Source organism: Phalangium opilio, unplaced genomic scaffold (genome assembly GCF_054372755.1).
Source record: "Phalangium opilio isolate 3A_F unplaced genomic scaffold, DU_Popi_V2 ptg000113l_1, whole genome shotgun sequence".
NCBI lineage: Eukaryota > Metazoa > Arthropoda > Arachnida > Opiliones > Phalangiidae > Phalangium > Phalangium opilio.
In genome coordinates, this window is record NW_028324209.1 from 7,677,947 (window position 1) to 7,705,484 (window position 27,538).

General features: G+C 37.8%; 2 protein-coding genes across 5 annotated transcripts in view; one reads left to right on the forward strand and one right to left on the reverse strand.

Annotated features, from left to right (window-relative positions):
- Positions 1-8: 8 nt before the first annotated feature.
- Positions 9-27,185, reverse strand: LOC149623678 (proton channel OtopLc-like). 4 transcript variants are annotated; one of them, XM_089852863.1, is made up of 10 exons: positions 12,872-12,927; positions 9,626-9,709; positions 6,962-7,149; positions 6,652-6,889; positions 5,899-6,030; positions 5,436-5,550; positions 3,604-3,874; positions 3,376-3,536; positions 2,712-3,314; positions 9-2,651 (listed from the first exon to the last, which is right to left on the reverse strand). In XM_089852863.1, the coding sequence occupies exons 1-10, from the start codon at positions 12,910-12,912 to the stop codon at positions 1,968-1,970; spliced, it is 2,517 nt and encodes an 838-aa protein (XP_089708989.1). In that variant the 5' UTR covers positions 12,913-12,927; the 3' UTR covers positions 9-1,967. The 4 variants fall into 4 exon arrangements, with proteins under 4 accessions (XP_089708989.1, XP_089708986.1, XP_089708987.1 ...); XM_089852860.1 differs by lacking the exons at positions 9,626-9,709; positions 12,872-12,927 and adding an exon at positions 26,563-27,185; XM_089852861.1 differs by lacking the exons at positions 9,626-9,709; positions 12,872-12,927 and adding an exon at positions 20,027-20,453.
- Positions 11,568-27,538, forward strand: part of LOC149623679 (uncharacterized) — a 57,288-nt gene continuing 41,317 nt past the window's right edge. The window contains exon 1 of the mRNA XM_089852866.1: positions 11,568-11,771. The gene's annotated coding sequence lies outside the window, so the exon portion shown is untranslated. The remainder of the gene's footprint in view (positions 11,772-27,538) is intronic.

The following is a 27,538-nucleotide window of genomic DNA, read 5'->3' on the forward strand; positions in this document are numbered from 1 at the left end:
TCACACAATTTTATTCACATCGCAATAACCTCTTTAATTTAGGTCTTATAATAATAACATTTATACCGTATAAGACTTAAAATTACATTCATTTATATCAAAGCTTATAAAAAGTTAATTATGACAATCTTTATAGTGATAAAACACGTGACAAAAATACGTGTAAATATACAAATATATCTATTTTTAGTTCTCACGGGAGAAAAAACGACATTACATGCCCTTCGAAAACACGACAAGTGATAACTTACAAATACGGAATGAATTAGATATAAAATAATGGCACATCTATTAAAGAGAACCGGTACATTGTTGACGCGGTAACAACCCGTTCGTTAAATCACACTTTGTTCTTTTTCCGTTTATAGTTAATATTTTAGTTATTGGGTGTATATTTATAAAACGTACAAAAATATCTAACTGTCCTTATAGAGAGAACTACAGTGTGTCTGTTGTATATGTTGTTACAAATATGGGCTCAAAGAATTAATTGATGATAGCAAGCAGAATGTTTAAAGGCACTTGCATCGATAAAAAAGAATGCTGATTATAATGAACAGTGAAAATATTGAGGCGTTACTAATTTGACTGATGGTCTTCTTATTACGTAATACGCGAGTGAAGCACGCTTTAGATACGAACCTAAACCTTAATTATACAATGAAGATAAAGCAAGAGTGTCGCAACTTTGCCTTTCACGCGATGTTATTCCTATAGCTGTGATACATTATCAAAATATTAAAACTTCTAATGAATGCCGTTTTCGCTAAAATTGCAGGATTGCAGCTATAGGTTCTCCTTAAATCTTGATTGCCGCATGGTTTCAGATTACAGCAACAGAGAGGCTAATCACTCTCGGAGTCTACGTTCACCGATTACAAATTATGCCTGATAACTTAAGCACTGTCAGGGGCAGGGCTTACGATTAATCTATTTCATATAGTCAAAGGTAATGATTACGATGGTGACTGGTCCCTCGGCAACATCCAATGGAAAACGGCCATAATTACCATGGTCATAGCGCACTATTTTTGTTTTATTCGCTAGAATTTTCTACTTACCCTTTTATTTTCAGCCAAAGCGAATATTTAATAGCCGTTAAAATTTACTTATAAACGGGACAGAAGTATTTTATATAATAAATTATAAGCTATCCATGGCACAACGATATTTAGTTTTAAAAATAAATATTGTATATGCTAAACCATTTAATAAACGTGTAGATAAAACTATTATACATCAGCCAGGTGACCAAAAATTAGGAAACCATAGAGTACCACCGAGCTTGATGGTGCTGGTGGTGGTGGGGATTAATTATATGTCACTATTATAATTAAATAAATCATTAGATTTGACATTAAATTCCCGAATATACCGTACATGTTTCGACAACACTTAACTGACATAAATGAGAGAAGCGAAAAGGAGCTGTGGATTAAAGGTTTTCACGAGGAAATTTGAGATTTAAGATGAAAAAAAAAAAAAAATAACGTTTATATGTAGGATCGAACAATCATTGGGTCTTTGATAAGTTAATTATAACTAAAATTTACACGGTATATCTCCCTTTTCTCCCTCTATAGGCCAACTTGGAAGTTTTGAACACTAGCTGAGGTGTCCTACACATTTATAGGATGAATTCGTAAGGCGTAGACCTAAAGGTGAATTTTCGTCAATCTGTCCCAATACCTTCAAGGGTTATAGTGGTACCTTGTTCATATAGAGCGGTCTATGACGCGACTAACTTACGGATTACGAATTCGGTCCGTAAAATAGTTATAGATTTGTTTTGGTGTATAAAGGTGTATATTTTAAAAAATTCTAAAACGCAAAAAGCGCGTTTTCTTATATAATATATATATATATACGAAAAAATTGCGTATAAAAAGATGAAAATTGTCTTCCTCTCCCTGTATAGCGAAAATTTTCGCCCGATTCAGCGCCGTTCTTGGTAATTCATTTTACGTTTAAACGTATTCGGCGCGAACCTTATAGGTACGTTTCCAGATATCACAGAGGCAAACTGTGGAGTGAAATCGGAAGAAAATGGTGAGCGGCGTCGTAACGTGAGTAATGATGGTCCAAGCCCAAAATCCATAGAAATGCATTTGAACTGGATTGGAGTCTGCCCTCCTGGTTTCCAACGTGTTTATGGCCCACATGGCGAAGTTGCAGACTAGCAAGAATGTGACCATTTCGCGGCCCGGCTTACGCCGTATCTGGTCGCTGCTCCTCGCGTACCGCCGCGAGGCGTCGAGTATAAATATGGTTTGCATAGTTCCTTGAATGAGACACGCTAACGCCGTCAAAAGGACTAGGATGGTGTTTTGATCCATAGTGAAGTGACCCCCAATGATGCTGAACATGGTAAAGAGGTACAAGCCCGTCTGAGCCACCACTAATAAAATGTTGTCCAGCTCAATGTTCCTTCCCGGGTAAAACTTGAGTTCCCGGACTTGGAACAGAGCGATGATCACGGCCAGCGTCGTGACGCAGTAGAGTGCCAGCTCAGCGATATGAGCTTCCAACACCGCGATGTTCTTGTATTGCGGGTTGTTTATCAGCACGAAGAAAATTATTAAGCAAATGATGGATAAAACCAGCACCAGTATCCCGGTGAAGAGACCTTTGTTAGCCCTGGCGCAATCAACCTGGAAGGTCCAGCGAGACATATTAGATGAAATTATAACTACAAAAGCCAAGAAAGTTACTTGATAGTAGTGTCGATGCCGGGTGGAGATGGCGGAGTGTACGCTGGCTCGGTCCGATGTCGATATGTATCTACTAGACTTGCCGGTGTTCTTCCACATAATGTAAAGAATGGCCGCGCAGATGAGACTGTACTCGATCGTGCACGGAAATAGAAACTGACTGGCGTCTTGTACCAATTGACCCATTATGTTTGAACGTCGACACTCGTGAGACGTGTATATATTTTGGTCCATAGAGCGACGGACAATATGATGAGATTCGGTGAGGTTAACGTTAATCGTTTCTGTAGGAGCCGCACTCGAAGACACGCTCGCGGCGACGCTGGATGCAACTGTACTGGCCATGGTTGACGCTACAGTAGAGGCAACGGAGGAAACGGTAGAAGCCAGGGTAGCTGACATAGAACCAACGGTGGACGCCTCCAGTCCAGAAAGGTTAACCATCGTGGGGGAGTGCGTTGGTTTATGCGTTTCATTAAGGTTAAGCATGACAATTTGGTGCTTAGTTTCTTGAACCAGAACACGTAACCAAACACAAAGGTTTGTGGCTATCATATGCATCAAGCCAAATCGCGCAACAGTCTTGTATTTGTTTATCGAGCGCTGTTTAATTGGACAAAATAATTATTAGTCTATCACAAAAAACCATTCATTCGTTACTTACTCTCGAGTTTAAGAAGATGAAATAGAGTTGAATAAAAGTGAAGACCATGTGGGCAGTTGGAGTGATGCTATAAAGAATATTGTAGCACTTTGAATTAACTTCAACCTCGAAGAACTGTCCAAATTCCAGACCAGAGTATATCATACTGCCAATTCCAAATGCTGTTTTAAGTGGTTGAAAACGTTGGTTAGTTTACACGTATTAGAGTTCACGGTTATGAACTCTTACCGACGGCTCCCAGCCTCAAGTAAAAACTCCCGCAATGAGCCACGTCGTCTACTTTCTTCTTAATCATTCCATTTTGATCGAAGACTCCGCTGGCCGCGCTATTCGACCTCTGAAGTGTCACCGAATTGACTCTCTTGAGAAACTTCTGAACTACTCCCGGTTTCGAAGGGTCTCCGTTTGTCTTTAAGCTCTTCGATTCATTCCTGAGCAGAAAGACGTAGACGTAGAAGAGAAAGACGATGCTGCCCACGTAAAGGTACAAGTAGAAAGCCTGCAAAAATGACAGGGAAAAAAATAGATAAGTGACTTTGATTAGTGTGTAGACAAAAGCGTTCCTAAAAGCACCCAAGCTTTGCACATTATTACAAGGATGTGTCGACTGTTGAAAATAAAGTTGCGCTCATGTATTTACGTTGTCGTAACTATTCACCCAATCACCATATTGCCAAATTCATTATATTATACATAAAAATATTTTAGAAACTGGTGTAAAGACCAAAATTATAATTTTCTTCGTCCTTCCTCGTTACGGGAGCTGAAAACTCTGAAACTTTAATTTTTCCCATGTAGAAATTTAAAATATTGACCAATAATAATTTCAAGGGCAATGCGGGTTTTTCAAATGTGGACGACATTATAAGCTTTCTACAATTTACACGTCTAACAACAGCTGGAAGCGAAGCGATGCGTGGCGACCATACACTAAGACGAGAAGCCAATACGCAAAAGTGTCTAGTGGCAAACAACATCTAAGGAAGCGCGGTTTAAAGGCGCTCTTCCACCAGCGTATGGCGATTAATATAGTGGCGTTTTCACCACAAAATGGTGGCGACCCTCCTACCTGGACGGTCTGAAATCCTTGTCCATTTCCGTGCCATTCCCCGGAGTTGTCTTGATGGTCTGTGCTCGAAAAGTCCGTTCCGTTTGCCTGTTGCGAATCGAACGCCAATCATGGTGAAATCATGGAATACGGTATACCCAAAAATTAGTTAAAGTATAACACCTACGCGTTTAATAGCAATACTAAGCTACGGCCTAGATGTAATACTAAGTTTAAGGCTGTTCCGATAAACCGCATTATATTAGGTGTAATTCTCATTTATACATTCTCATAATTGTTAAATAGACGAAATAAAATGACGTTCGTAGTAGTGCGCAACCTCAATACTCCAAGCTAAATTTTGTGGCATAATGAATTGCCGCCATCTTTGGTAGAGAGGGTCGTCACTTGGAAAGATTTTGGCCCCCCTCTTTTTAACTCGTAATTGTCGATAACTTCGAAACAGTAGCGTATTTCTATAAGAACACTAAAAGCAACACAAGATGAAGAGTGTTGATCGTTCGTAGTCCAAGAAAACAGATGACATTTCATTCAAGTCGCACCAGTACGCAACGAATGTAATTTCGAACCGTTGTTGGTGGAATAGAATCTACTGCCAAACATTGAACCTACGAGTTCTCATGCAAGCGTACAAAAACAGGCAACAATGAACACTAAAGTTTCATCGCAAATTCATAGACATTTCAAACCGAGAAGAGATTTTGTCGCTGCCTATATACTACGCTTCTCGTGGTGGAAAAAAAATGTTACAAAATGTCGAAGAAAACAAAGTCATTGTCGAGGTTGGCTTCTTGAAACCCTTAAACTATATATATAATGGATTCTGGAAAGAACTTGGCCCAAACTTGTGCACTCTCACATTACTGATTATAGAAAATACTATGGTAATTTTGAGGTAAAATCACTCCACACCCCAAAATGAAACATTTTTAAAATTAGTTTTCTAAACAACGAGAGAAGAGATAGCGCGCTTAGTTCTGGAAATACTGACCTCGTAGTAAGAGATAGGAATCCGATGGGAGATGACTTCCGCCACTGGAAAGCAGATACCCATTACCACCAGAAGTTTGGCGTAAACGGCGCTCAGCATTACTACCAAAGCGTCGCTGCAAAGTAAAGATAAACATACAACACCATCAGAGTGTGGTAAAAGAGTAAAACCACACGGTTACATTCTACTGAAGGGTTAAATGATTCAACGCGAACTAAATACTTATTGGATCATTTAAGTACTTCTTTAACAGTTTAAAATTAAACCAAAGCGGAACCAACTACATAAAACCAAAATTAAAACTTTTGAACAAGTAAATAACAGAAATAAATGGTGTGAAAACGTAAAAACGACTGAGAACGGTACGAGGACTTTATGTGACATGTGCGCGGTTGGACTGGCGTAAACACACACCACCACAACGAGAACCTCCGATGATTTACCAACACCAATTGTTTCTTACCACTGTACTGATCTATCGCCATACGGTCTGATAGGGTTGAGGCTCAACATGCTAGACGCTCTACTATCTCCGCCGGCGTATAAGCTACCCTCCGGTACGCTGTTCTCACGTAGTAGACCTTTCGTTATAGTCCTTCGAGTTGCCATTTTAAAAAGGGATGATAAAATGTTACTCGATATTCTCCCCGAGTGGCGCAGTCATATTGTAATTATGAAATTAAAAGCGATCGTACAGTTTGATAATAAAATCAAAATCATTTACGCATTTACAGCCTGGGAGTTGTTGAAGCTTATAAGTAATTAAAATAGCTCAAAATAACCAGAATTGATCAAACGCAAGAGGTAAATAGCGCAAAAATATCTCAAATTTCGTATCTTTTAATGTCTTCAAGCTAAAATTCATAGATGGCCGAAGTCAGTCTAGAGTTTGCATTGCGGTTAAGGTATAGTCAGAAACCAAAGTAAAAGAAACGCATTTTCAAAGCCGTATTTCTTCCCACCCAGAGTGATTTCACTGCCATGTCCAATTAATTCGGAACTCATTTCCTTTAATAAGCTAAACTGAATCTCAGACTTATAATCAGTTGTAAACTGCAACCGACCATATTAAGTACTCTTTTTCGAAGACACATTCTCTTCTTAAAAGCCAGGATCAAAATAAAAGATTTCGTCATGAACCGATAAGTTCTTGCAACAAATCACAGCATTGCTTTCGCGATTGCAATAAGTTAAGAGAGCTATAAGCGAGCCTTACTTTTCGAGATGCTGATTGTAAAAGCTGTTTTCTTGAACACCAGTGGTGCAAGCGAGACTAGCGCAAGAGCCGTGAAAGGAGCTTGACCGCGACGGTGGCATTCGTTGAACGCAAAGGTCAAGGGCCAACTGTGGCGGTTTCTTTCTTTGTGGGCTGTGATTCAGTTGATGACTGTTGGTCCCCAGACCAGAGTCCTCGCTGCCTCGAACGCCAACAATTTCCGTGCCGTTCTCCAAGTCTGTTGGAAGAAACTTTTACGTTACAGTTGGACGCGTTTTACACGTTGATAACAATCAGAAAGCCTACAAACCTGGATTTGTGGGAGAGACGGCTTGACTGCTAGCTTGGTCCAAGGAATCGGTAGGAACCGAAAACGAATCGCCGCAAGGAATGATTGTGGGTTTGGAAGAAGAACTACTTGTCAGTAGTTGAGTTTCGGGAGAGATAGGCGCATCCGGAGAATCTGGAGGTGTATCAGGCGGCTCTAGACCAGCCCAACTGAAAACATTATAAGAAACAAGTTATAATTGTGACTAAAATTTCATACACTTCGATGCTAAGCGAGTCTATTTCTTTGGCTACGATCTATTCACCCATAAACATATTGAAAATTGTTTGTACGATATTTTGGAGCAGTTATAATATAATATGAAAGCTGGTTCCTTGAAAAGTTTGTCAAATTACGCTCAAAATCCGCTAATATTATTAAAAATTGAAGGAAATATATTTATTGCGCAACCAAATTCAAGTATAAAATATTTCATGATAACAAAAAAAATATTATAAAGATACTAGTACCGTATGAGTTTCATAGTCATGATGCCTAGAGTCTTTCTGAAAGTGATTTGGCATTAAACCCAACTATATACCTAAGCTTCACGTAATAAACTTTATGATCGTCTGATAATGATTACGTAAAAACCATAGGCATGCGCTAATATGTAATTGGTCCCAATTACCCGCTAAGATATTTCGAATATCTCGCGCTAGGTAGTAGGTACTGCACTACCAATTTTAATTTTATTGGACCTCATTATATTAATTTTCGATCGATTCAAAAGTATTATTGATTAATAGTTTTGGGTAATCCAAAACTCTTAGTGGACCCACTAATCTAAATTATTAAGAAAAGAAAACGAGACTAAATATTGATACTAAACATTTTGAACTTTTTCAAAGACAGGTTCAATACAAGATAATATCGGAAAAAACATAATTTTGAAATTATCGGAGTAAATTACAGATAATTTAGGGGAGGAGTTTCGAGTCTATACGAAGACCAAAAACAAGTGTAATTAATTGGTCAAGATAGTGAGAAAATGTCACGAAGTAAACGAAATTTTAATTTTATTTCGATAAATTTTATAGGTCGATTAAAATATTACGTAATAATTCTTAGATTACTTTTACTTTAGCCAAGAAGTTATATCTAGTTTATTAGGGAGAAGGTATAAATTCGCCACATTTCCAGCTTTATCTCCAGTCCAAACGTAGGTCCGCCACTAAATTACAACCAGCAATCATCTCATTGGCTCTTGAAAACTCACATTAGCGCGACGCGAATGACGAAAATTACGTATTTTCCGACTGAGGAGAGGCGAAATAGCCTGGCCTCCTTCTACGTCTCCCCTTGTATTTTGAAAAGGGGACTGGGACTATGGCGCGCGAATACTTAGGCATCTTAATCCTTCTTCTTAGTAAACTAGATATCACTTCGTGCTTTAGTGGCGTATTATCAGAGAGGCTTCAGTTCAGGGTATTCCTAGGCCAAAACCATTATACCTAATTTCAGTACGGGTACGTGATTCAATGTATAAACTGGGTAGCAATTTCAAACGTAGACATTTTTTTCCGTACGTCGATAATCTGTGTCGAGCTACTTTCTTACTAGTCAGTTATTTCATCATTAATCTCACTTTGTCTTTATTACCACCAAAGATATAAGTTTAAAATTTCGGAGAATACTTGGAAGCGAAAAAAGGAAAAGGACATCCGAATTACGCTATTTCTCAATTTTGTGTATGCGATTGAACATTTTAGAGCTCAACTTTCAGTATCTGTTACAGTAAACAAGGTGATAAATTTCAAGTTAGAGTGAAAAATACTTTATGGAAAATTTCTGTATTTTAAACTTAAAGAGAGTATGAAGATTGACTTTCTCACCATGTTTAATAACAGATGTTCGGGGAATTTGGGGCTATTTTGCAATAAAAACAAGTTTTTAAACTTCACTGGTATCCACAGTTTTTCAATGATACCATAAGTTTATAAGATAAGTTCCAAAAGTATGATACTACCTATACTTCGCAATGCTAGAGTCTTACTGAGAGCTAGTTCGAGAACGTCAAACGAGAATTGACTATACTCTGTTTTGCAGTCCATCTTCCTATTTAGCCATTCCTAAGCCTTCTCGTAGGCGTCGCTTTACGAGAATCTATAAGCTACGTCACTTCATGACAAGTTCTCAGTAACCAGTGAAAAACTTATGGAACATCATTTATGAACTTATGCTATGATACTTTATTTGTGACAGTCAAGGTTGTTTGGTTGAAAACAAAAACCAACTACTTTCCATGGTTTTTTAAAAAAAAACCTTCGAAAATAAATCTAACCGAACTTCATATCTCTTGGAAAATTACTTCGCTAACTCCCACACCGGATTTTGAATTAAGGGTATCCTAGACTAGGGCAGCTTTTCAAACTTTTGAATAAATACGTAACATGAACGTGGTTCACGTACAAATAATATTTGTATATAGAAACCCACGGGGTGTCTGACCGTGTCTCATATCATTCTTTGTTATATATTCCATTGTTTTATGGAATTCAAAACGAACCTTACACTAATGAAAACGTCTATCAATATTTGAAGATTGCGGTTCATCTGAGAAGTTCTATATAATTTAAGAATCTTTAAATCTAACCGTGAACTTTGAATAACAGTAAAGTGTTAAGTTTTTTTGGGTTTTTTTACCTCAAAGAAGGCCGAAGACAATAATTATTGTCTGATCCTTCGAAGCCTGGTGGGCCATCTCCGTTTTCCGAGAAATGCCTTTGTCTAAATTGGAATGTTACGGTTTAAATGGTTTTATTTTTCTTAAATTTGTGCTGGTATATTGGCAAAACATTCACGCATCATGTTCCGCAGAAGTTATTAATTATACATAGTTTTCAGACTAGGAGGATTGATATCATTTACACCAGGAGTCCATGCTATTTGGTATTTCACTTTGTCCGCCAAGTAGTCTGGACTACTGGTATCAATCCTCCGATATTTGGTTTTTATTCTTATTTTCTTACATTCTGCAAGGGTTCAATTGCCACATTACTCTTAATTGTCCTTGCTTTAAAAGTTTATAACGCCTAATTTCCACTCCACGCTTAATCATTCTTTATTCAATAGATCTTTAAAACCCAAACACAGACACAGACAAAGGAATCGCAACATCCAACTAAATTTCGGTTGCGTATATTTAATTTTAAATTAAGTTTATTATACTATAATTTATCTTTATATATTATTTTTAGCTGAATTTTAAATTCTAATGACCTCTAAGTTCCAACTATAATTGAAAAATTTCAATAGAAATTTGGTAAAATAAAAATAATTATTTAGCGTTATACGCGGTACTTGACATTCCTTAAGCTGAAGTTCTTTTGTTTTCAGTAATAAACCACGGTCGATTAAGAGTCGTAATAAGAGAAGACGGCGAAATGACAAAGAGAAATTTACCGGTGAAAGGAAATGAAGGCGTTAAACTAATCATAAGAGCAAACCGTGTCTTGACGCATTTATACAATTACGAGTGATTAAAAATTTCAAGGCTAAAAAATGCGCCAGTTATTTCGCGGTTTATTGAGAGAGCACGTGTTCGCAATGAAGAAGCAGCAGTATCATCATTGTCCTATTAACAGCCATGCCTTGCAGCGTAACTAATAATTATTTTGGAACCTTTATGCAAAACAAGCCCCATTAACATTGAATGCGTTTGTGTCAGCCAGAAGTCTAAAATATTTTAATTGTCCTTACACGTAATTAAAGCTCGCTCGCTATCTACTATAACTTTTCATGCCACTGTCATTTACACACAGGGTGTTTCTAATAAGTCTGTCATAAATTAAGGGGGATGTTCTTTTGGGGAAATCGATTTTGAGTCGAAAATGTAACTTCTATCTCCATTTTGCCCTAAATGACACTGCTTTCAAGTTAAGATTGTCAAGAGTATTTTACGGATGACCCCTTCAATTTAATTAAGAAGCTGAAAGACTATGATTTCTAATTTAATTAAGGGGTTATCCCTAAAACACTGAAATCTTAACTCGAAAACAGTGGCCTCGACAGAAGGAGCTCTTTAAGCGTGGGAACCAAATTTATAAAAACGCACGGAAAATAAAACCAAAACATTAGGAAACAATTGGAAAATCAAAGGAAAAGTTCAACGGTTAAAAATGTGTATTAATTACTTCAATGCAAACAGTTAACCAAATCCATAAAAGATATTACATGACTTGTAAAATCTTAAGGGGGTTATCACGAATCCATCCAGAGCATTCGAAAGATAACGTCAAAATAAATTAACGATTATTACTCTGTTTTTAACCTCCTAATCACGCAATTAAAGATGATATAGACGTTTTTCGTAATATTTTTATTGGAACATAAATAACTAAAAAATATCATTAATGTCGCAAAGCAGCGTCTGTCTAATTTTGGATCCTCAGACCTCCACTTCAAATGGTGGACTTTACCAAATTTTCTCACACTGAAATTCCTAGGGACTGCACGTGGTGATACGAAAACTTGTTTTCCTTTTCTTCAGGTTTAAAAACTTTCCATTTTGGGGCATGGGGGAGTGAAAACCCCAAGTGGACATTGTGATGAAAAATGTGACACATTCTAGAAAAATCTCCAGCGTGAAAGGACTCAAAGGAGTAGCTAAAAATAAGTCGGAATTTCTTTTACCAGTGCTGGTGTACCTACATTTTCGATTTATAAGGGGAATCGAAGGTTAGGTATTGAATAAATAATTTCTTGATCAATTAGAAATTAGAGTTTTTTAAATTAAAAAAAAAATAATTTAAGAATGCTCAAATGATGTTCAACTTCAGAAGGATTAAGGGTAAGTAACGTTTAAATTTTACGGTTGTTAATCGCGATTATTAAGAGATATTTCTATTTTTAAATACTATTATTTTAATTATCATCCCGGAAAAATTAATTTTTAAATTAGAAAACCATTTCGCATTATATTTCGTACCGAAATCGTATTGAGGCTGTAATGATAATTTTGGATGAGCTATATTTCAAGGACGTTCGGTACAAGTTTTTTTGGCAGCAAACGCGTTTCGAGCTTCATTGTGAGTTGAATATAAATTGGTGATTATACATGGACTTTATATTTAGAAAAAAAAAGGATTGTGGCTTAATATCCGAGTCTATATCACGTGTTTTATTCGCATTGTCAATGTCACTTAAGAGCATTAGAAAAGGCAGGGAGTTACGTCTAATCTTGAAGTATTAGTGTCATTTGACGTTGACTGTTCTCTAATATAGAAATTCAAGACACGAAACCGAGATATTCAGAAATGAGAAAACTCTTTTAAGAAAACGAAAGATAAAATTAAAAATAAGCGAGGGCTATTAATAATTGATAATCTTTAAATATCTACTCATTATCTTTAATTTATAATTATTTCGATGACACCAAATTTTTAAAAGTAAATATTATGTTAAGAAAATCTCGACTTTTAGTAACTCGTTTAATTTGAAAAACATAATTAGTGTTAGCAATGGTGCAGCAAATTTTAATATTAATTTCAATTAATAAAGCAACTACTAATGAGGGGAGAGTTTGAAAACAGGTATCTATATATCAAGGATGATTAAGCGTGGAATGGAAGTAGATCTTTATAAAATTGAATAACAATTAAGAATATTGTGATAATTTGAATCTGAATTTAGTTTACGTGTTTAACATAACATCTAATTATTACCATCTAAACCGTTAGTGTTGAAAACCCATAAAATTCTTTCAAAAACGAATGACAAAAATTTACGCGTTAATATAGTCTAATATTGACAAGTCATTTATTCACTTATTCATAGCATCGCATTCATTCATTCATTCATTCATTCATTCATTCATTCGTTAAAACAAAACACTAGGAAGTAATATAATTAATTAATATAAGCAGGCATATTTGAGGTAATTAGTTTTACCTTTTAAGGTGCACTAGCCTGAAAAGCGGGCTGGCCGACATGGTATAACAACTTCGATCGCGTGCTTCTGGGCGCCAAAAAGTGAATCTTTGTTTTAAATTATTCATGCGCGAGCGATTCACGCTACGATTTGGCGCGAGAGAATAATTTCCCCCCTTATCTATTTCACCCTAAAGATAAGAATGGGTCGACGTTATAAAACTATATTAGGCGGACCCCGTAAGAAACTCCAGAAAGAGAAAATGACTTATGTGACAGTGAAAAATTATCTTCAATCGGGTTGGTTGAGAGCCGAGCTAGATTAAAGTTGAGGTAGCGGATCTTTTTTTTAAGCAATGCCAAACAAGTCTGGCAGCTCTGGCAGGCTTAACGCTAACAAGAATTACTAATTGAGATGATCGTCAAAAGTGGGAACAGTTTCACGCCATCTGGTTTAATGTTACAGTACTGGTTATGGTGATCCACTTTAACCCCTTATACACTCTTCAGACGTATGCGCAAAATAAATCTTATTTTAAGCCAACTAATGGCGTTTTCCTTTGGGTCCTCGCGGAGTGCTCCCATGGAGGAATAAAACTAGGAGATCCTATTCTTCAAAAACAGTCTTTAACGAAGCTGGAAACTACTACTACCATTTTTATTGCTCCTTGGGAGCGCTCCGCGAGGACCCAAAGGAAAACGCTATTATTTGTGTTTAAAGGGATACTTCCGGCCTAGAATATATTCTTTTTTAATTGAAAGAGTGTATAAAATAATGAATATATCAATTTGAACCATGTTTCTATCTACAATATTAAAGAAGATACGGGCAATTAAGTTAGGCTTTCCTGTAAAGCACTGGGTAGCACCCCTATTGGACGTCTAGTACTACCTGACGGATTCGTTCAATAAGGATAGTCCCTAGTGCTTCGCGGGAAAGCCTAACTAGCAGTGTCTATAACAGAAACTTAATTGAAAGTATCTTCTTTAATATTGTAGATAGAAACATGGTTCCAATTGATATATTCATTATTTTACACGCTTTTTCGATTAAAAAATAAATAATTCCAGGCCATAGTATCCCTTCAAATTATGCCAAATAACACTGAATTGAACTTGTTGCGTGAAACACGAACCACAGTTTATGAAACAAATTTTGGATTATTAAACCATGCTGATTTTTACGCCTCATCTGAAGAGAGTATTAGCGTTTGGAATTACACCATTATTATAGTTAAATCCAGGATTACAATTGTCACTCAGAAAGCATTGTTTGTTCATTCTCTACCGTTTTTGAACTGTTCCTTAATCTTAACTTACTGCTGCATCCATCGTGTAAAACTTTAAAACGCTAAGCAAAAGCCATGAAAAATGGGATGAAATTTTAGGCGAAAGATAATTTTTTAAACCTACTTTTTATATTTAGTTTCTTTCGTGATTACTTAGGCATGCATACTTTGTATTTTTTCAAGACACAAATTAACAGTCAAGGTATAAAATCACGTAACTTTTTCTCAAACAAAACAGAGTTCTGTTCAGCCCTGAAGTTTATAACGGGAATGATGGAAAAATCAAATGCCAAGGATTCGAAATGAAACGACATCGATAGGCCTACAATCATCCAAAATGGATATTTAATATAATTGCAATGAAAAAAAAGTGAGCAGTGGTTGAATGTATGTTATAGTTTTGTCTTGGGCGAGTATAACCGCTTTCAGTTTCTTTCATTCGTCAATAAAGGCGACGGTGACATCATGTCTATTAGAATCAAACTATAATACGTCGATAAAAGGCTTAGAGAACCCTCCACAGATGATTGTTTTCCAATTGATAATTTCAAAATGGTTTTAACACGTGCCCAAAGCTCCCTTCCCCTCTGATTCTCTTTCTCGTGTTAAGAGACACGGGTTGCGTCTCTCAAGATTGTGAATTTTCCAGCGAAATTTTTTCGATTATCAAAATATTGTTTTTATTAACGAAAAGATATTGATTGATAAGGAACTATTGATTAAAAAACGTCAAGGGATGGGTAGGTAAACGGAAAAATATTCAAGTCAAGTACCGCGGTGTCTTATAAAGACCTATTGTAAAGTTCAACTACAATCAAATTTATGGCAGATCATCGCCAATTATTAATTCAAGTGCGAGGTTACATTTACGTTAGCACGACCGGTACAATGAAGTGTTTCGAAAAATCAAAATTATTCATCTCAGTTAGTTTACAAAGGGTTATAGTGACGTCATTCATGGCTTTTTACTAGTACAGAAAATACTAGTATTTTATTATTTTATATTTATTTATATTATAGGGTCATGTAGGCACTAAGCCCAAACAAGGTTGGAGTAAAATCAGCTAGCGTGTGAAGTTTTGACCTATACTTAGGCTTATACCTAAACTGAAATGTTTTCCCCTAACTTAACGAAGGCAAAAGTGTGGTACTAAGAGGGGAGGAGCTATGGGGACGTGACGTCAATATAGTTAGTCTAAATTGTATGCCCTGAGCTGACGACTTCCAATATGGCTGCCAAAACCGAGGTAAGAGATAGGAGGGTGTGCCATCACGAGAAAGTTTGTAGTAGCAGATATGCAAAATTACAATTATGCACTATAATTAGTAATCTTTCATAAAAGCGTAAATATTCAATACACCACTTCAAAGGGAGAATTCAACACTTGATTACGCACATAGTCTTCACTTGAACAAAATGTACTCCCAGTTATGAAAGAAAGACCTTCAAATGGTAAATGAATTTCGAGGTCGTTTCGTAAGTACAGAAGTACGAAGAATTTCGAGCACATAAATGTTAAACAATTTGGAAAATCATCATCAAGCGTATATACTATACTTCTCCCTTTGACATAAAAAACAACCTGATATATAAACGTCGTAGCACATAAATGTTATCTGCCAGTATAAAATTAAGTGTATGATTACATAAATGGATAAGCCAGTGGGAAGACGATTAATTCAAATATCATACGCGGACCTCGTGCTCACATAAATGTTATTGCACGACAATTCGTACGGATACAGAGCTAAGAAAGATAAAGCTTTATAACCAACGTCATAGATTTTTTTCCTTTTCATTTTTCGAAAAGAAAGAACATAAGCGATTATCTTTTACAACATAATCTTATAACGACTTTTTTATGTTCTTATGTTCGTTTACATCGCAGTTAAGTAGGAGAACATAAAAACATAGAAGTAACGATTCAAGTCCATACTCGAGCTATACCTGGCTATATCTCAAAATCAATAATTGGGTTAGAAGGAGTCAGGTGTCAGGGATTTGGATTTGAGACACGTGGTTGTACAAAACCAAGAAACTATTTGAGACCTGAAAACATTCGAATAGCCAAGGGTGTTTCTGATAAGTCTGGCATAAATTAAGAGGGATGTTCTTTGGACTATTTTGAGTCGAAAATGTTCTATGATATTTTTCCGTCCCTGTCACTGTTTTTGAATTATGATTTGAGTGTTTTAGGGATGACCCCTTAATTAAATTAGAAATCAATGCCTTTCAGTTTTTTAATTAAATTTAAGGGATCGTGCGTAAATTACTCCAAACGGTGGCCAGGACTGCAAAATGTCATAGGACAAATTCGGCTCAAAATCTCCCAAAGAACATCCCCCTTATTTTAGACAAAACTCCTCACTGCAGAAATTGTCACTAGATCTTAGAGTTAATAAATTGATGCGATGAAAAAGTGGAAAACCAATTTGAAAAACATCAGAGTGCTGTTTTTCAAATACTGACGTCAGTCAGCCTCCTTCGTGCCCTTTAATGTTCCCTATCCGGAAGTAACGCTAGAAAAATGTGCTACTTGTATTTTTCAGAAATGAGAATTTAACGGAAAAAGAGATTTGACTTGATCGAAACTCGCGCGTGGACTTTATTAAATTAAACAGCCAGATAGGATGGCGTCGACGTTACATGAAAGAGACGCCTAATGAAAATAGATAACACTCTCACAGCACGTTTCGCAATTTACTTCCAATCTTCCGAAATATGAAAAAGCCCTTGGCGACAGAAAAAGCACATAAGACACTATCCGAGAGAATCTCGAGTGCTTCGAAGTATCAGGCGATACACATAAGTGTTTGCTTGATTGTCTTGTAGGAAATTTTTTTTCTTCACATAACAGACAAGTGGTTTAATGGCCTCATTACGTTTATCGCCAAAGATTATCATTTTATGTGCCACATAAGTTCATTTCTCAAAAATTATTATTTTTTTATAGCATTGGATTACTCGATATTAGCGTATTTTAGAGTGTTTGACTATTTATAACACTAGTTAAATAAAGACTAAAGAATATAATCTAAAATAAGGTAGTACCAAGAGTACTTCGCGCTTCTTCGCAATTCACATAAGGGGGATGGAAGTAATGGATTTATCACTGCGGCTATTAGGAAGTGAATGGTTTTGGGTCCAAATTCCACAACTGCATATAGAGCACGGTGTTTACAATTTTGGAGCTATTTATAACGCAATAAATAGTCTATTTTCGACACCCTCTGACTATTGATAGTTTTTATTGTTCGGGGCTAGAGAAAATTGCACCCCTCTATCTCAGTTGCCACTTCAGTGCAATATTGTCACTCAACTTGACAGTCAAACCTTCTGTGAACCATAATAGTGAAGTATTAATTCAAACTGAACTATCAGCCTTCCTCATAAACATACCCTTTGTCTTACAGGGTTTACAAACCTTGAAATAGAGAGTGATAGATTGGTACATAAACATTTTCAGAAAGCGTTTAGAACTGATGTTAATTATCATACAGAGGGTCAGTTTGGGCCGTTTTAAGTACCGTAACACCTTATAGCTCGCAAATTCTATGAATGTAATAGTGAATAAGGTGGGGGGTAAAACTCTGCCTCCCGTCTCGCTTTCTGGCGCCTGCTCTGTAGTCATTTTGTATCATGAGAGTGCGCAGAGACGGCAATGTATCAATCCCCTTGTATGTCCCGATACTGAGGGTTGTCTATACCCCCTATTTACATCGAAAAGGTCTATTACCCACCCATTTTGCCTCCAAAGATAATACCAAATAATTAGGTAGGCGCTACAAAATCTCTTGCCGCTTATGTAGGGATACGAAAATTTTACGCTCTTTCACTGGCAAGATGCGAAATCCTTCTAATTTATCATTTACTGAAACTACGACTTAGATAATAGGGAATGCTCGTAATAATTTATTGCGTGGGTGGGTATGGTACCTTATCAACCTTTTAAAGATAATAAACAAATGTTTCATTCCGGCAAGAAAGGGTATGTACCTGTACGAAGTTGATACGAGAGAGAAAGACTATTTGACCCGCTACTAATGGTTAGCGAGTGGTCTTGCGCCACGTGACTTGAATTTATTCACGTTTCAACCTCTGGGAAGTTCCGTAATCAATTAAGCACTTGAGATTGAAACTCTCGAAATAGAATTTGTTCGTTGATTAAAGATCGAAGATAGCGAAGGATGAGACACACCGCGGCAAAAAAACCTCGAGGTGATAACTTTCCAATAAGCCAAGTCTTAAACGAAACAACTTGACCCCGATAATAGAATTCCGCCCTTGTATTGTGTATTTAGCGAGATTATCATTACGAGAGAGAAGTTAATGACTCTCTTTATTCAAACTAAAGATACCTTATCGAGATTCCTATTGCACTTGCTAAGCTACGCCTTGGGTTTTAAGGGTCTTACTTAGGGCCTACGTGGAGTGGTCCCGCCTTAAAATTCGGACTTTCCTGACCAATTCCGTCTGTAGGGAAAGTTAGCAAGCCAATATGAAATTTTACGACATTTCAAGTCCATTTTTAAAATCAATGGCATTGACAAAGTTTTTCCAGGTACTGTCGTAACCCTGACTGGGGTTTTGGTTTTGGTTTTTAGTCGTACATATCTAAAGAACTCCTACTGCAGGGGCCTCTTAAATGTCAAAAAGAATGACTTTCATCTCAAACTCACTCCATAGCGAGTTTCTAGGTTCAAGGTCACAGTAACAAGTTCAGTTCCCCCATCCCAAATAATAACCTATAGGCAAATTTGAATAAACCTGAACGCGAATTACGTAATATTTGTACTTATATAAACTGTTATGTCCATAATTTAATAAAAAAATAACTGAATTAAAGTTAACTAAAGGCTAGAGACAATGGCGCGAGACCACGTGCATCAGAATAAATTCCATCTTTTCTTCAAGCGTAATCACTTGGTGAAATTTGCATCAATAGTCCCCAAGTTAGACACTAGAAGTAGTTGAATCGATGTGTATTTAATTTCAAAATGAATAGACTTAGATAACTTCGCGGTAAAATGGAAGAAACTCAAAATACACGACTATTTCTACATGCATCACTATCTCTTTCATTTTCTCGTGTTATTTGTTCGTGTGCTTAGAAATCCTTTTTTATAACTAATCAAATCTCACACTTAAAGGGTTGTTAAGTTAGCGATAAAGGTGACGAAGGCGTGTTTTTATGGAGCATGTGTTTGTTCCGCCTTCGATAAAAAAACATGTATTTTATCAGTATATTATAAGGAAAAACACGGCTTTGTAAATGAAAATTGCTGGCAATCATCCAATGTAAAGGATTTATTGTATTCAAATCTGAAGTATGGGGTTTAAAATCACTTATCGCAACAGTGTTAAGGAGGATTTTCGTGTGATAATGTGAAGATCTCTTTAGAATACATGATCCAGGTAACTCATTTTGTATCAACCTCAACGTGGGTTGCTACTATGAAAGTGTTGACAGAAACCAACCCCCTGTCAAAATATTTACGGCGGTTATTTTCCAATATAACCACGTATAAACTGTTTTCATAAAGAGAATTTAGTACATATATATATGGTTGACGTAGTGCTTTAATTTGAATAAATTGAGAATCATTTTGAATATCTCGATGAACTGAGAGTGCCAATAATAATTAGAAGCCATTACTCGTAAAACCAAATATGGTTCAAGCGCCTATTAATCACTTTACAAATTGAGATGAGATACTGTCAAATTTGCGTGTCAAGCTATCAGTCGAATAGGCTATTAAACCTTTCAGTATATCAGTCAATAAATTTATCAAGACAGACTGACAAAATTAATCACCCATCAAGTTAAGGCAGGCTTTACGAACTAAAGGAAGTGGAGAAAAAAAGTCTTCAAGGGACTAAACTCACCCTCCACCGATACTGAACGTGACTTTCTTGAGAGAAGCGAGCCCGCAGTTCTCGTCGCCGTTGAAGTCCACAATTCCGCCGGAACTGACAGAGCGTCCGAAAATCAATCGACCCCTGGTCACGGAAGCCGCGGGTCGACCGTTAATCGAATACGATTTGACCGAAGACGAACGATGCAACGGTGGCTCATTCCCACGTAACGCGGAATAGGAGACAACGGGCTCCGGGTCTAACCTGATACTCGATCGGACGCTCGGCTCTTTAGGCCCGCAAAAAATCATTTAAATACGAGAAAATTAGCCGAAGAGAAAAATCGGCCCTCAAGAGCAATTTAAGAGTTTAATGGCAAATCTAAAACGCGTTAATGTCTCTCTCTCTCCTTAACTCTCGGAAAAACAAAATAAGGCAAACTCGACTACCGACTATTTCGATGGGATGATTATACGAACAGTCAAGCATTGACGAAGCGAAGAAAAAAATGCTTTTGGCTTCGGAAAACTGAAAGAAGAAAAGAGCCAAGAAGACGTCGTCTATCTTATTAACACTCTTACATCGGCGATAACGGAGTTTAAAGTAGAGCGCGCGCGATTCTACCCAAAGCCATTGGTGTTGACGAATTTTCCAATCCCCCTCGCGACGTCTATCTTCTTTCCCTTTGTACAAATTAGTCTAGAGGAGCTAAAACGATCAAAGTAATTGACAAGATTGTTGAATCGCTGGCAGTCGACGTCTTTAGAATGTACCACTTGCTCGAATATACTTCTTTTACCCTTCACCTTTATTAAACTTCGATCAATCCCACGGCTACTCCAGCATTCATAAGATACGTTCCATAAGTTACTGAGAGCTTGTCAAGAAGTGACGTAGGTGAAACGTCATAGATTCTCGTTAAGCGACGCCTGGTGAGGCGCTGTCAAAAGCCTAGTACAGACTAAATAGGAAGATGGAGTGCCAAACCTCGAGCAGTAAAATTCTCGCGTCGTTTTCTCAGTAAGTCTCTAGCAGTACGAAGTATAGGTACTTATGGAACATCTCTTATAAACTTATGCATCAATGTAGTCTAACAATAAAATACACTATTCAAGGACCATATTCAGTTCCTATTCTTCAAGAACGGTTTAAATTCTTCCTCAAAACAACTGATTTGAATTTTTAAGCAAAATGTATAAGGAGAGGTAAACAATATTGAGGAGAGGAAAGTGGAGTTTTAAATTACGTCCTTGAACCACGGTGGGGGAGGCATAATTGTTATTTATCTCACAACGCTTTCTATAACTGGCATTAAAATTTGATTATTCGCCTTCGAAAACCCTAAAATATGTAACGCGTCCTTACAACAGCAGATAAAGTACTCAAGAAGCCGCTAAGAAATCAAAACATAGACCTCCAAGTACATTTCCGATGCTTTAGTTATCGCTGACCCACTAACCAACATTGTTAACCATGAAAAATTGAAAACATTTCAGTTTCGGGTCCTATAAAACGGTACCACACTGTCACTTATCACTCTCCAAAGGTAACCCGCCTTTAAAAGGCTTGTTAATAACGCACCTTCAAATTACAGATAAACTTTATCAAGGAGGCTCTTAAGTTTTATGACATCTTAGTGAAAGTAATGGAAAGTCAATTATGTTTTAAATTATCGCGAACTAGCAAAGCTAAGAATTTCGTGTCAATTTGGACACTAGACAATGTCTTATTGGCCCACCCCTATTATTAATGATATCAACCACGATGCACAAGTTTTGATCAAATTCGGTAACATCAAGAACAAACAAACACACAAACAACTTTCTGAAACATAAGATTTTCTGGGAATGAGAATCCTTAAACAGTTGCGCTTGTACGTCACTGAAATGGAAGACAATCTCACCACTTTTGGTGTTGTGTTACGTTACTTTAGTCGCAAATAAAAGGCTACCCGCACAGCCTAAGAGGAAACTAGACCCTCATGAACCAACCGATACCATTTCGCAGGAGACCAGCTTGTTGGAATTTTCTATTCTTAAAGAAAAAAAAAGAAGCATGAGGGCGGTCGGTCGGTCTCGAGGAACTTCTAAGATCTCAGTTAGATAGATTCTAAAAATAAGTTGGCCCCTTCGACCTTTCCCCGACTCCCAGATCGCTCGTCAAAAGGATCTCCCCGTGCTCAAGACTTTTTTTTAAGGGTGCGAGCTAGAGGATACCAGCACTACCAGGGCGGAATTGCGGAGAACTGGCGCTTGTTTACAGTATGCCCGTCTCAAATTCTTGAACTGTCTCTTCCCCCCATGCGGGGGTTTAAATCCTCAGGGAAATAAGCCAAGGGTGGGAGCGGAATTAGTATGTAGAGTGAAAGAGAGGTTTCGCTACCCGCCTAGATGGTGAGGGAGAGCTAAGATCAAGGATGGTTTGTTGCACGTTCAACGCTGTCCGCTACCTTTTGTTATTAAGCCCATTCCACGCAACTAAACCCAGGCTGATGGTGCTTTCTCAGTGTCAAGTCTACATGATCCACATACTGTTATTGTACGAGCATGGAATGGCGGCGCTTTACGATGTACCGGTAAAAGAAACAAGTTTACCATCGCGCGGCGAGGGATTCAATACTCTGAAAAACGGTTTAACACCACTGGTCATCATACACCGTAATATTTCAGGAACGAATAAGACCATTTCTATTTGAACTTAGAAGGATAAATTAGTAAGAAAAAGGCCGCTATCTCGGTTTTTTGTGCCTCAACTGTAGGCTTTTTGCTTCATGGAGGTACACGTAGACTACGATGAATTAACCCCCAAGTGTCAATAAACTCTTATTTTACCATTGAAATGATCTATTTACCTAAACATCCTTAGGTGGATGCATAAAGGACGTTCCTCTAAACGCCACTTTCCTGGATTTTCGCATGTCTCACACGGCAGACACTACGATCAAGCGTACAAAGCAATGGCATGGTGTTGTACCCCTCAAAGCCTAGCTTTTACGTCACCTTATAGGTAATATGGTAGTAGGAAGCTACCGTAGTCAGTCAGACCTCTTTGTAAAGACGTGTGCATACTGTATAAGCCAGGGAAATTGAAAGGTATTCTTCCCCAATAAATCGATGCCATAAACTCAAAGCATGGACTGCTCGATAATAAACAGTTTCATTGGCTGGCTTAAAATCTCATTTCTTATCGGTCTCTGGGAAGCGTACGGCGCTTTTATATTACCACGTAAAAATGCGGGTGCAAGCATTTATGTTAAAATGTAATCTTTCACATTGCGTGAATTCGCGAAATTTTTGGACCATTGTAACGCGATTCAATAGGGGAATGAACGTATCAAAATCCTAAAATTTCCATTTACAAATAAACCATTCTATTTTCTGGTACAATACTAACAATGAAAGGAATTTTGGGGTGTAAAATATATAAAAAAATTGTTATAAATTTCATATTTATACGGTGTTAAAATTAATAGTATTTTACTTTGTTTGGTAAGCAGGAGAATATTTATAAGTAAGCAGGAATGAATAACAGTAAATCACCATAAGTGCATAAGATATGTTTCATAAGTTTGTCACTGGTTACTGAGAGCTTGTCATAGTTCTCTTAAAGCGACGCCTGGTGAGGCGCTGTCAAAGGCTCAGTACAGACCAAATAGGAAGATGGACTGCAAAACCGAGTGTAGTCAATTATCGCGTCATTCTCGAGCTAGCTCTCAGTAAGTCTAGCATTACTAAGTATTCAAGCATAGTACTTATGGAACATATCTGATGAACTTATGGTCTTACTCTTATAGCCCAAGGTGCGTCCAATAACGCCTGTTATTTATTCCTGCTTCTTCAGAATTAATTCCTGGTTCTAATTGAAGACGTTACAAATTAGGCAGGGGGAGTCACGGATGTTGTTATTACAGCCTCCTTTACGACGGTAGTTACACACGCCAGACCCTGATTGATGAAATATGAACGATTACACGTTCATATTTATACGTTCGTCTCCTAAAGGCTTGTGTGGCTTCTCGAAGTATCTACATTGCTCATTCTGGTTGTAAAAGTGTACTTGCTTGTTCTATCACACTAGCCTGTAATATCTCAATGGAACAGGCTCGTAAGAGCGGGAACGCGTGCGGGAGGCTTTTTTCCCTCCAACTGTCATTTTACCAAACGAACGGAAATTAATGGCGCGCCGTGTTCGTGATGCGTGCAGAACCCTCGTTACCCATCGAATATGGTACAATAGAGTGTTTAAGTTACCCATAAAAACGAGAGCCGATAACGCCTTCGTCTGGAATGATCCCGGATTTTCCGGTTAAAAATCGTTAGACGAAAATCAACCCGAACATTAAAGTCTTATATCAAGGCCATGCCCCTATTGCGTTATCTAAATGGGCATAAGTGTGCGTACGCTGGTTAGGTTTAACTATTCACTCCACATCTGTGACTATAGTTTTACTGCGAAATGTTTTAGACCCCATGTTCTTTGTGACACTTTCCGCTCAATTTACCCATAGAACAGACCCATTAATTTATAGCAGACTTATCAGAAATACCCTGTATTGAACGTTCAATCTCAGCCCTCGATGTGAGACCGTCGGGACGTATTGGCCTTCATGGGCCAGAAGTTTGCCTTTTAACTTAAACTCTCTATAGGCTAGTAACTCAGTCTGAGGTTGAAAAGTTCTTCACGCCTCTTTTAGACCAGAGCCACCACTCTCTAGACAGAAAGCAATCACGAAACTCTTGAGAGCTAAAATGCCCTAGCCTATATGAATGAGGATCTCCAAATTCTCCTCCCATCACAAATGTTTTAAAATAATGCCATAAAACTGTAACACGTTAAAAATTCCCATGATTTGGTTTAATTTAAATCCTTCTCTTCCTGGACATTTTCACACAAGAGTTTTATCTATTTTTAAAAGAACAGCGGCAGCTGCTGTCATAAAGAAAAGCATTTTTTTCTGATGCGTGTCCCCTTTTAAGGAAGAGAGGCCTGATTTAAAACATTTTTATTTATTATACTAGCCTGCAGTAATCTGCTTCCCAAAAAATTGAAATTTTTTTAGATTCGCCTCATCTGACATGAAAATAAATGACGTAGAGATAGTTCTTTATGGAGAAAGACGATACGTAACACTAAGAGAAAGATTATCTTAAAGAAACCTTTCAAAGAGAGCTAGCTAGTTGATGGTACAGTTACATAGTGACTGAAAGATTGGATATCAGAGGAGTTTAAAGAATTTTCCGGATCCACCTTCGATTTTTGAGTTTTTAGAAGCGTCAATCAAACCTACTACCAACGTTTTATAAGAGAATCCTTTGTCTCTGATGTCATTTTCTTTAAAAGTAGCACTTAAAACCTCTCTAAATCGGGTGGGGTAGGTACTTGTCTGACCATAAGTTTATATGATATGTTCCATAAGTATAACACTACCTATACTACGTAATGCTTGAGACTTACTGAGAGATAGCTAGAAAACGACGCGAGAATTGACTACACGCAATTTTGCAGTCCATCTTGCTATTTAGTCTGTACTTGACCTTTGACAGCGCTTCACCAGGAGTCGCTTTACGAGAATCTATGACGATTCACCTACGACACTTCATGACAAGCTCTCAGTAACCAGTGACAAACTTATGGAACAAATCTTAGGAACTTATGGTCTGACTAAGTTCGAATCACTTCAGAATATTTACAGCGTTCTTTATTCGAATAATTTTAGTAACTATAATTAACTGCAGCCTTCCTAGGACTTTAATCGATGCCGTATTGTCGATTAACCCGTTAAAACATGCAGGAAATTCTTTCCTATGAGAGAGATATGACCCTGAAACTTTTGGCAACGTTATCTTTGGTTAAATTGAGTTTGAAAGCCACCCAAGAATTATACACCATGCACGCTATTCACGCATACAAAATTGGTCCTTTCATTAAATCTTATCAAAGCAAAGAATGCCGACTCTCAATATATAAACGAACGAAGTTATCCTTGAATACCCTTAGAGAGTTGAGTGAAAAATGACACCCAAATGATTAGCGAATTATTTCAACTTTAAGCATAATATAGTTTTTAAGGATCAATGAACCGTAATATTGGTTTTTATCTTGACCTAATCAACTGAAAACTTTAGCTAGCTTCCTAATTGCATTGGCAGTCCTCGTTGTTAAACACAGAGTTCGTTTGTGTTGAACTCAATGAACCGACCATTAAAGCGCTTGCAATAGTGTCTAACCCCTCGATTGGTTTTAACCTTCCTAAACACATGAAAAACGTACTTCGTTCCAAATGTCACTGACAATTTGCGCTGTCACGCGCGGGTTAGTTCCAAATGGGTTGAACTCAATCAGCCCAGAATTAAAGCTCTAACAACAGGACTGTTGTACTGGCGTGTTTAAAGTATGTGCCCCCTCGATTTAACCACAACGTGGTTTATTTGGATTGGCATTATTAAGTCAGGTTTGTAAATTAAAAACCAAGCTTCCGGTAGCCCCCCGAATTACCATAGCGACAGGGAAACTGATATTTAAAGGGCTTGATGAATATTTAAATAACAAACGTGTCATTAACTTACTCGTTTCGATGAGAAGCTGGGTAATCTCCTTCTAAATAAGGTTCCGAAGAGCATTCACCCGAGGATAGCGAATGTCTTTCGGTTACTGCTCGGGTTACGGCTGCTGGAATCAGTTCGTTTTGACCAACCGCGGTTGTGTTGAGGAGGACCGGCGGGCAAGGCGGGGAGTTCGAAGGGCAGTCCGCTTGAACGCTGACACTAACGGTACCGTTGGCTTCAATAGGGTTGAGCGGCGTGATTTCAGTACCACCGACGGTCATCTCGATGTCCGAGTCGATTCCTCGGTCCAGATCCATGTAGAAAGAGTCTCTGGAGTCGCTGGATCCTCTTCGCAAGCGTAGGCTGAGGTTGATGCTTTGATCATCGTCCGAAACCGACATCTCACGAAACCCAACGCCGCCGAAAAATTCATTTGAATCACCGCGGACCCGAGTGACTGTTTTTGTCTCGCGCGTTCACAGTTAGGTTAATCACTTCGCAATCCCGGATTATAAGCGATTAACTTTAGGTTCCGATCTGACACTTATCGCGCCAAACACGCGCCTTCAAAACGTTTGACAGTTGCAATCTCGGCTTTTGGCCGCGGTATAAAATTCTTCCAGGGTGCCATTACGAAAAGTGACGCCATCTGAACCGAGAGAGCCTTCGTGCTCTCCACTGCTGCGCCGTTTCACTCCTCCCTTTAGGTTTTCCTTCCCCCCGTCACGATGGATAGTTGCAGAGACAGGGAAGAGATTTTAGGAGGCGAAATGGGATTAGAGGTGGTGGGGATTATAGGTTTCTGCTTTCAGCCGCCACACGTCACTCACGGAAAATATATAAATGAAATATATTATAATTACAGCATTGTGAATCAATACTATTACACTGGAAAAACAGCGTAAGCAACCAGGCTGAGAGATAGGTCGGTGGCTCTGAACAAATATCCGCTTTAAAAATTAGATTGGCCAGTTTAAAAGTTGAATCCTGGGGGGGG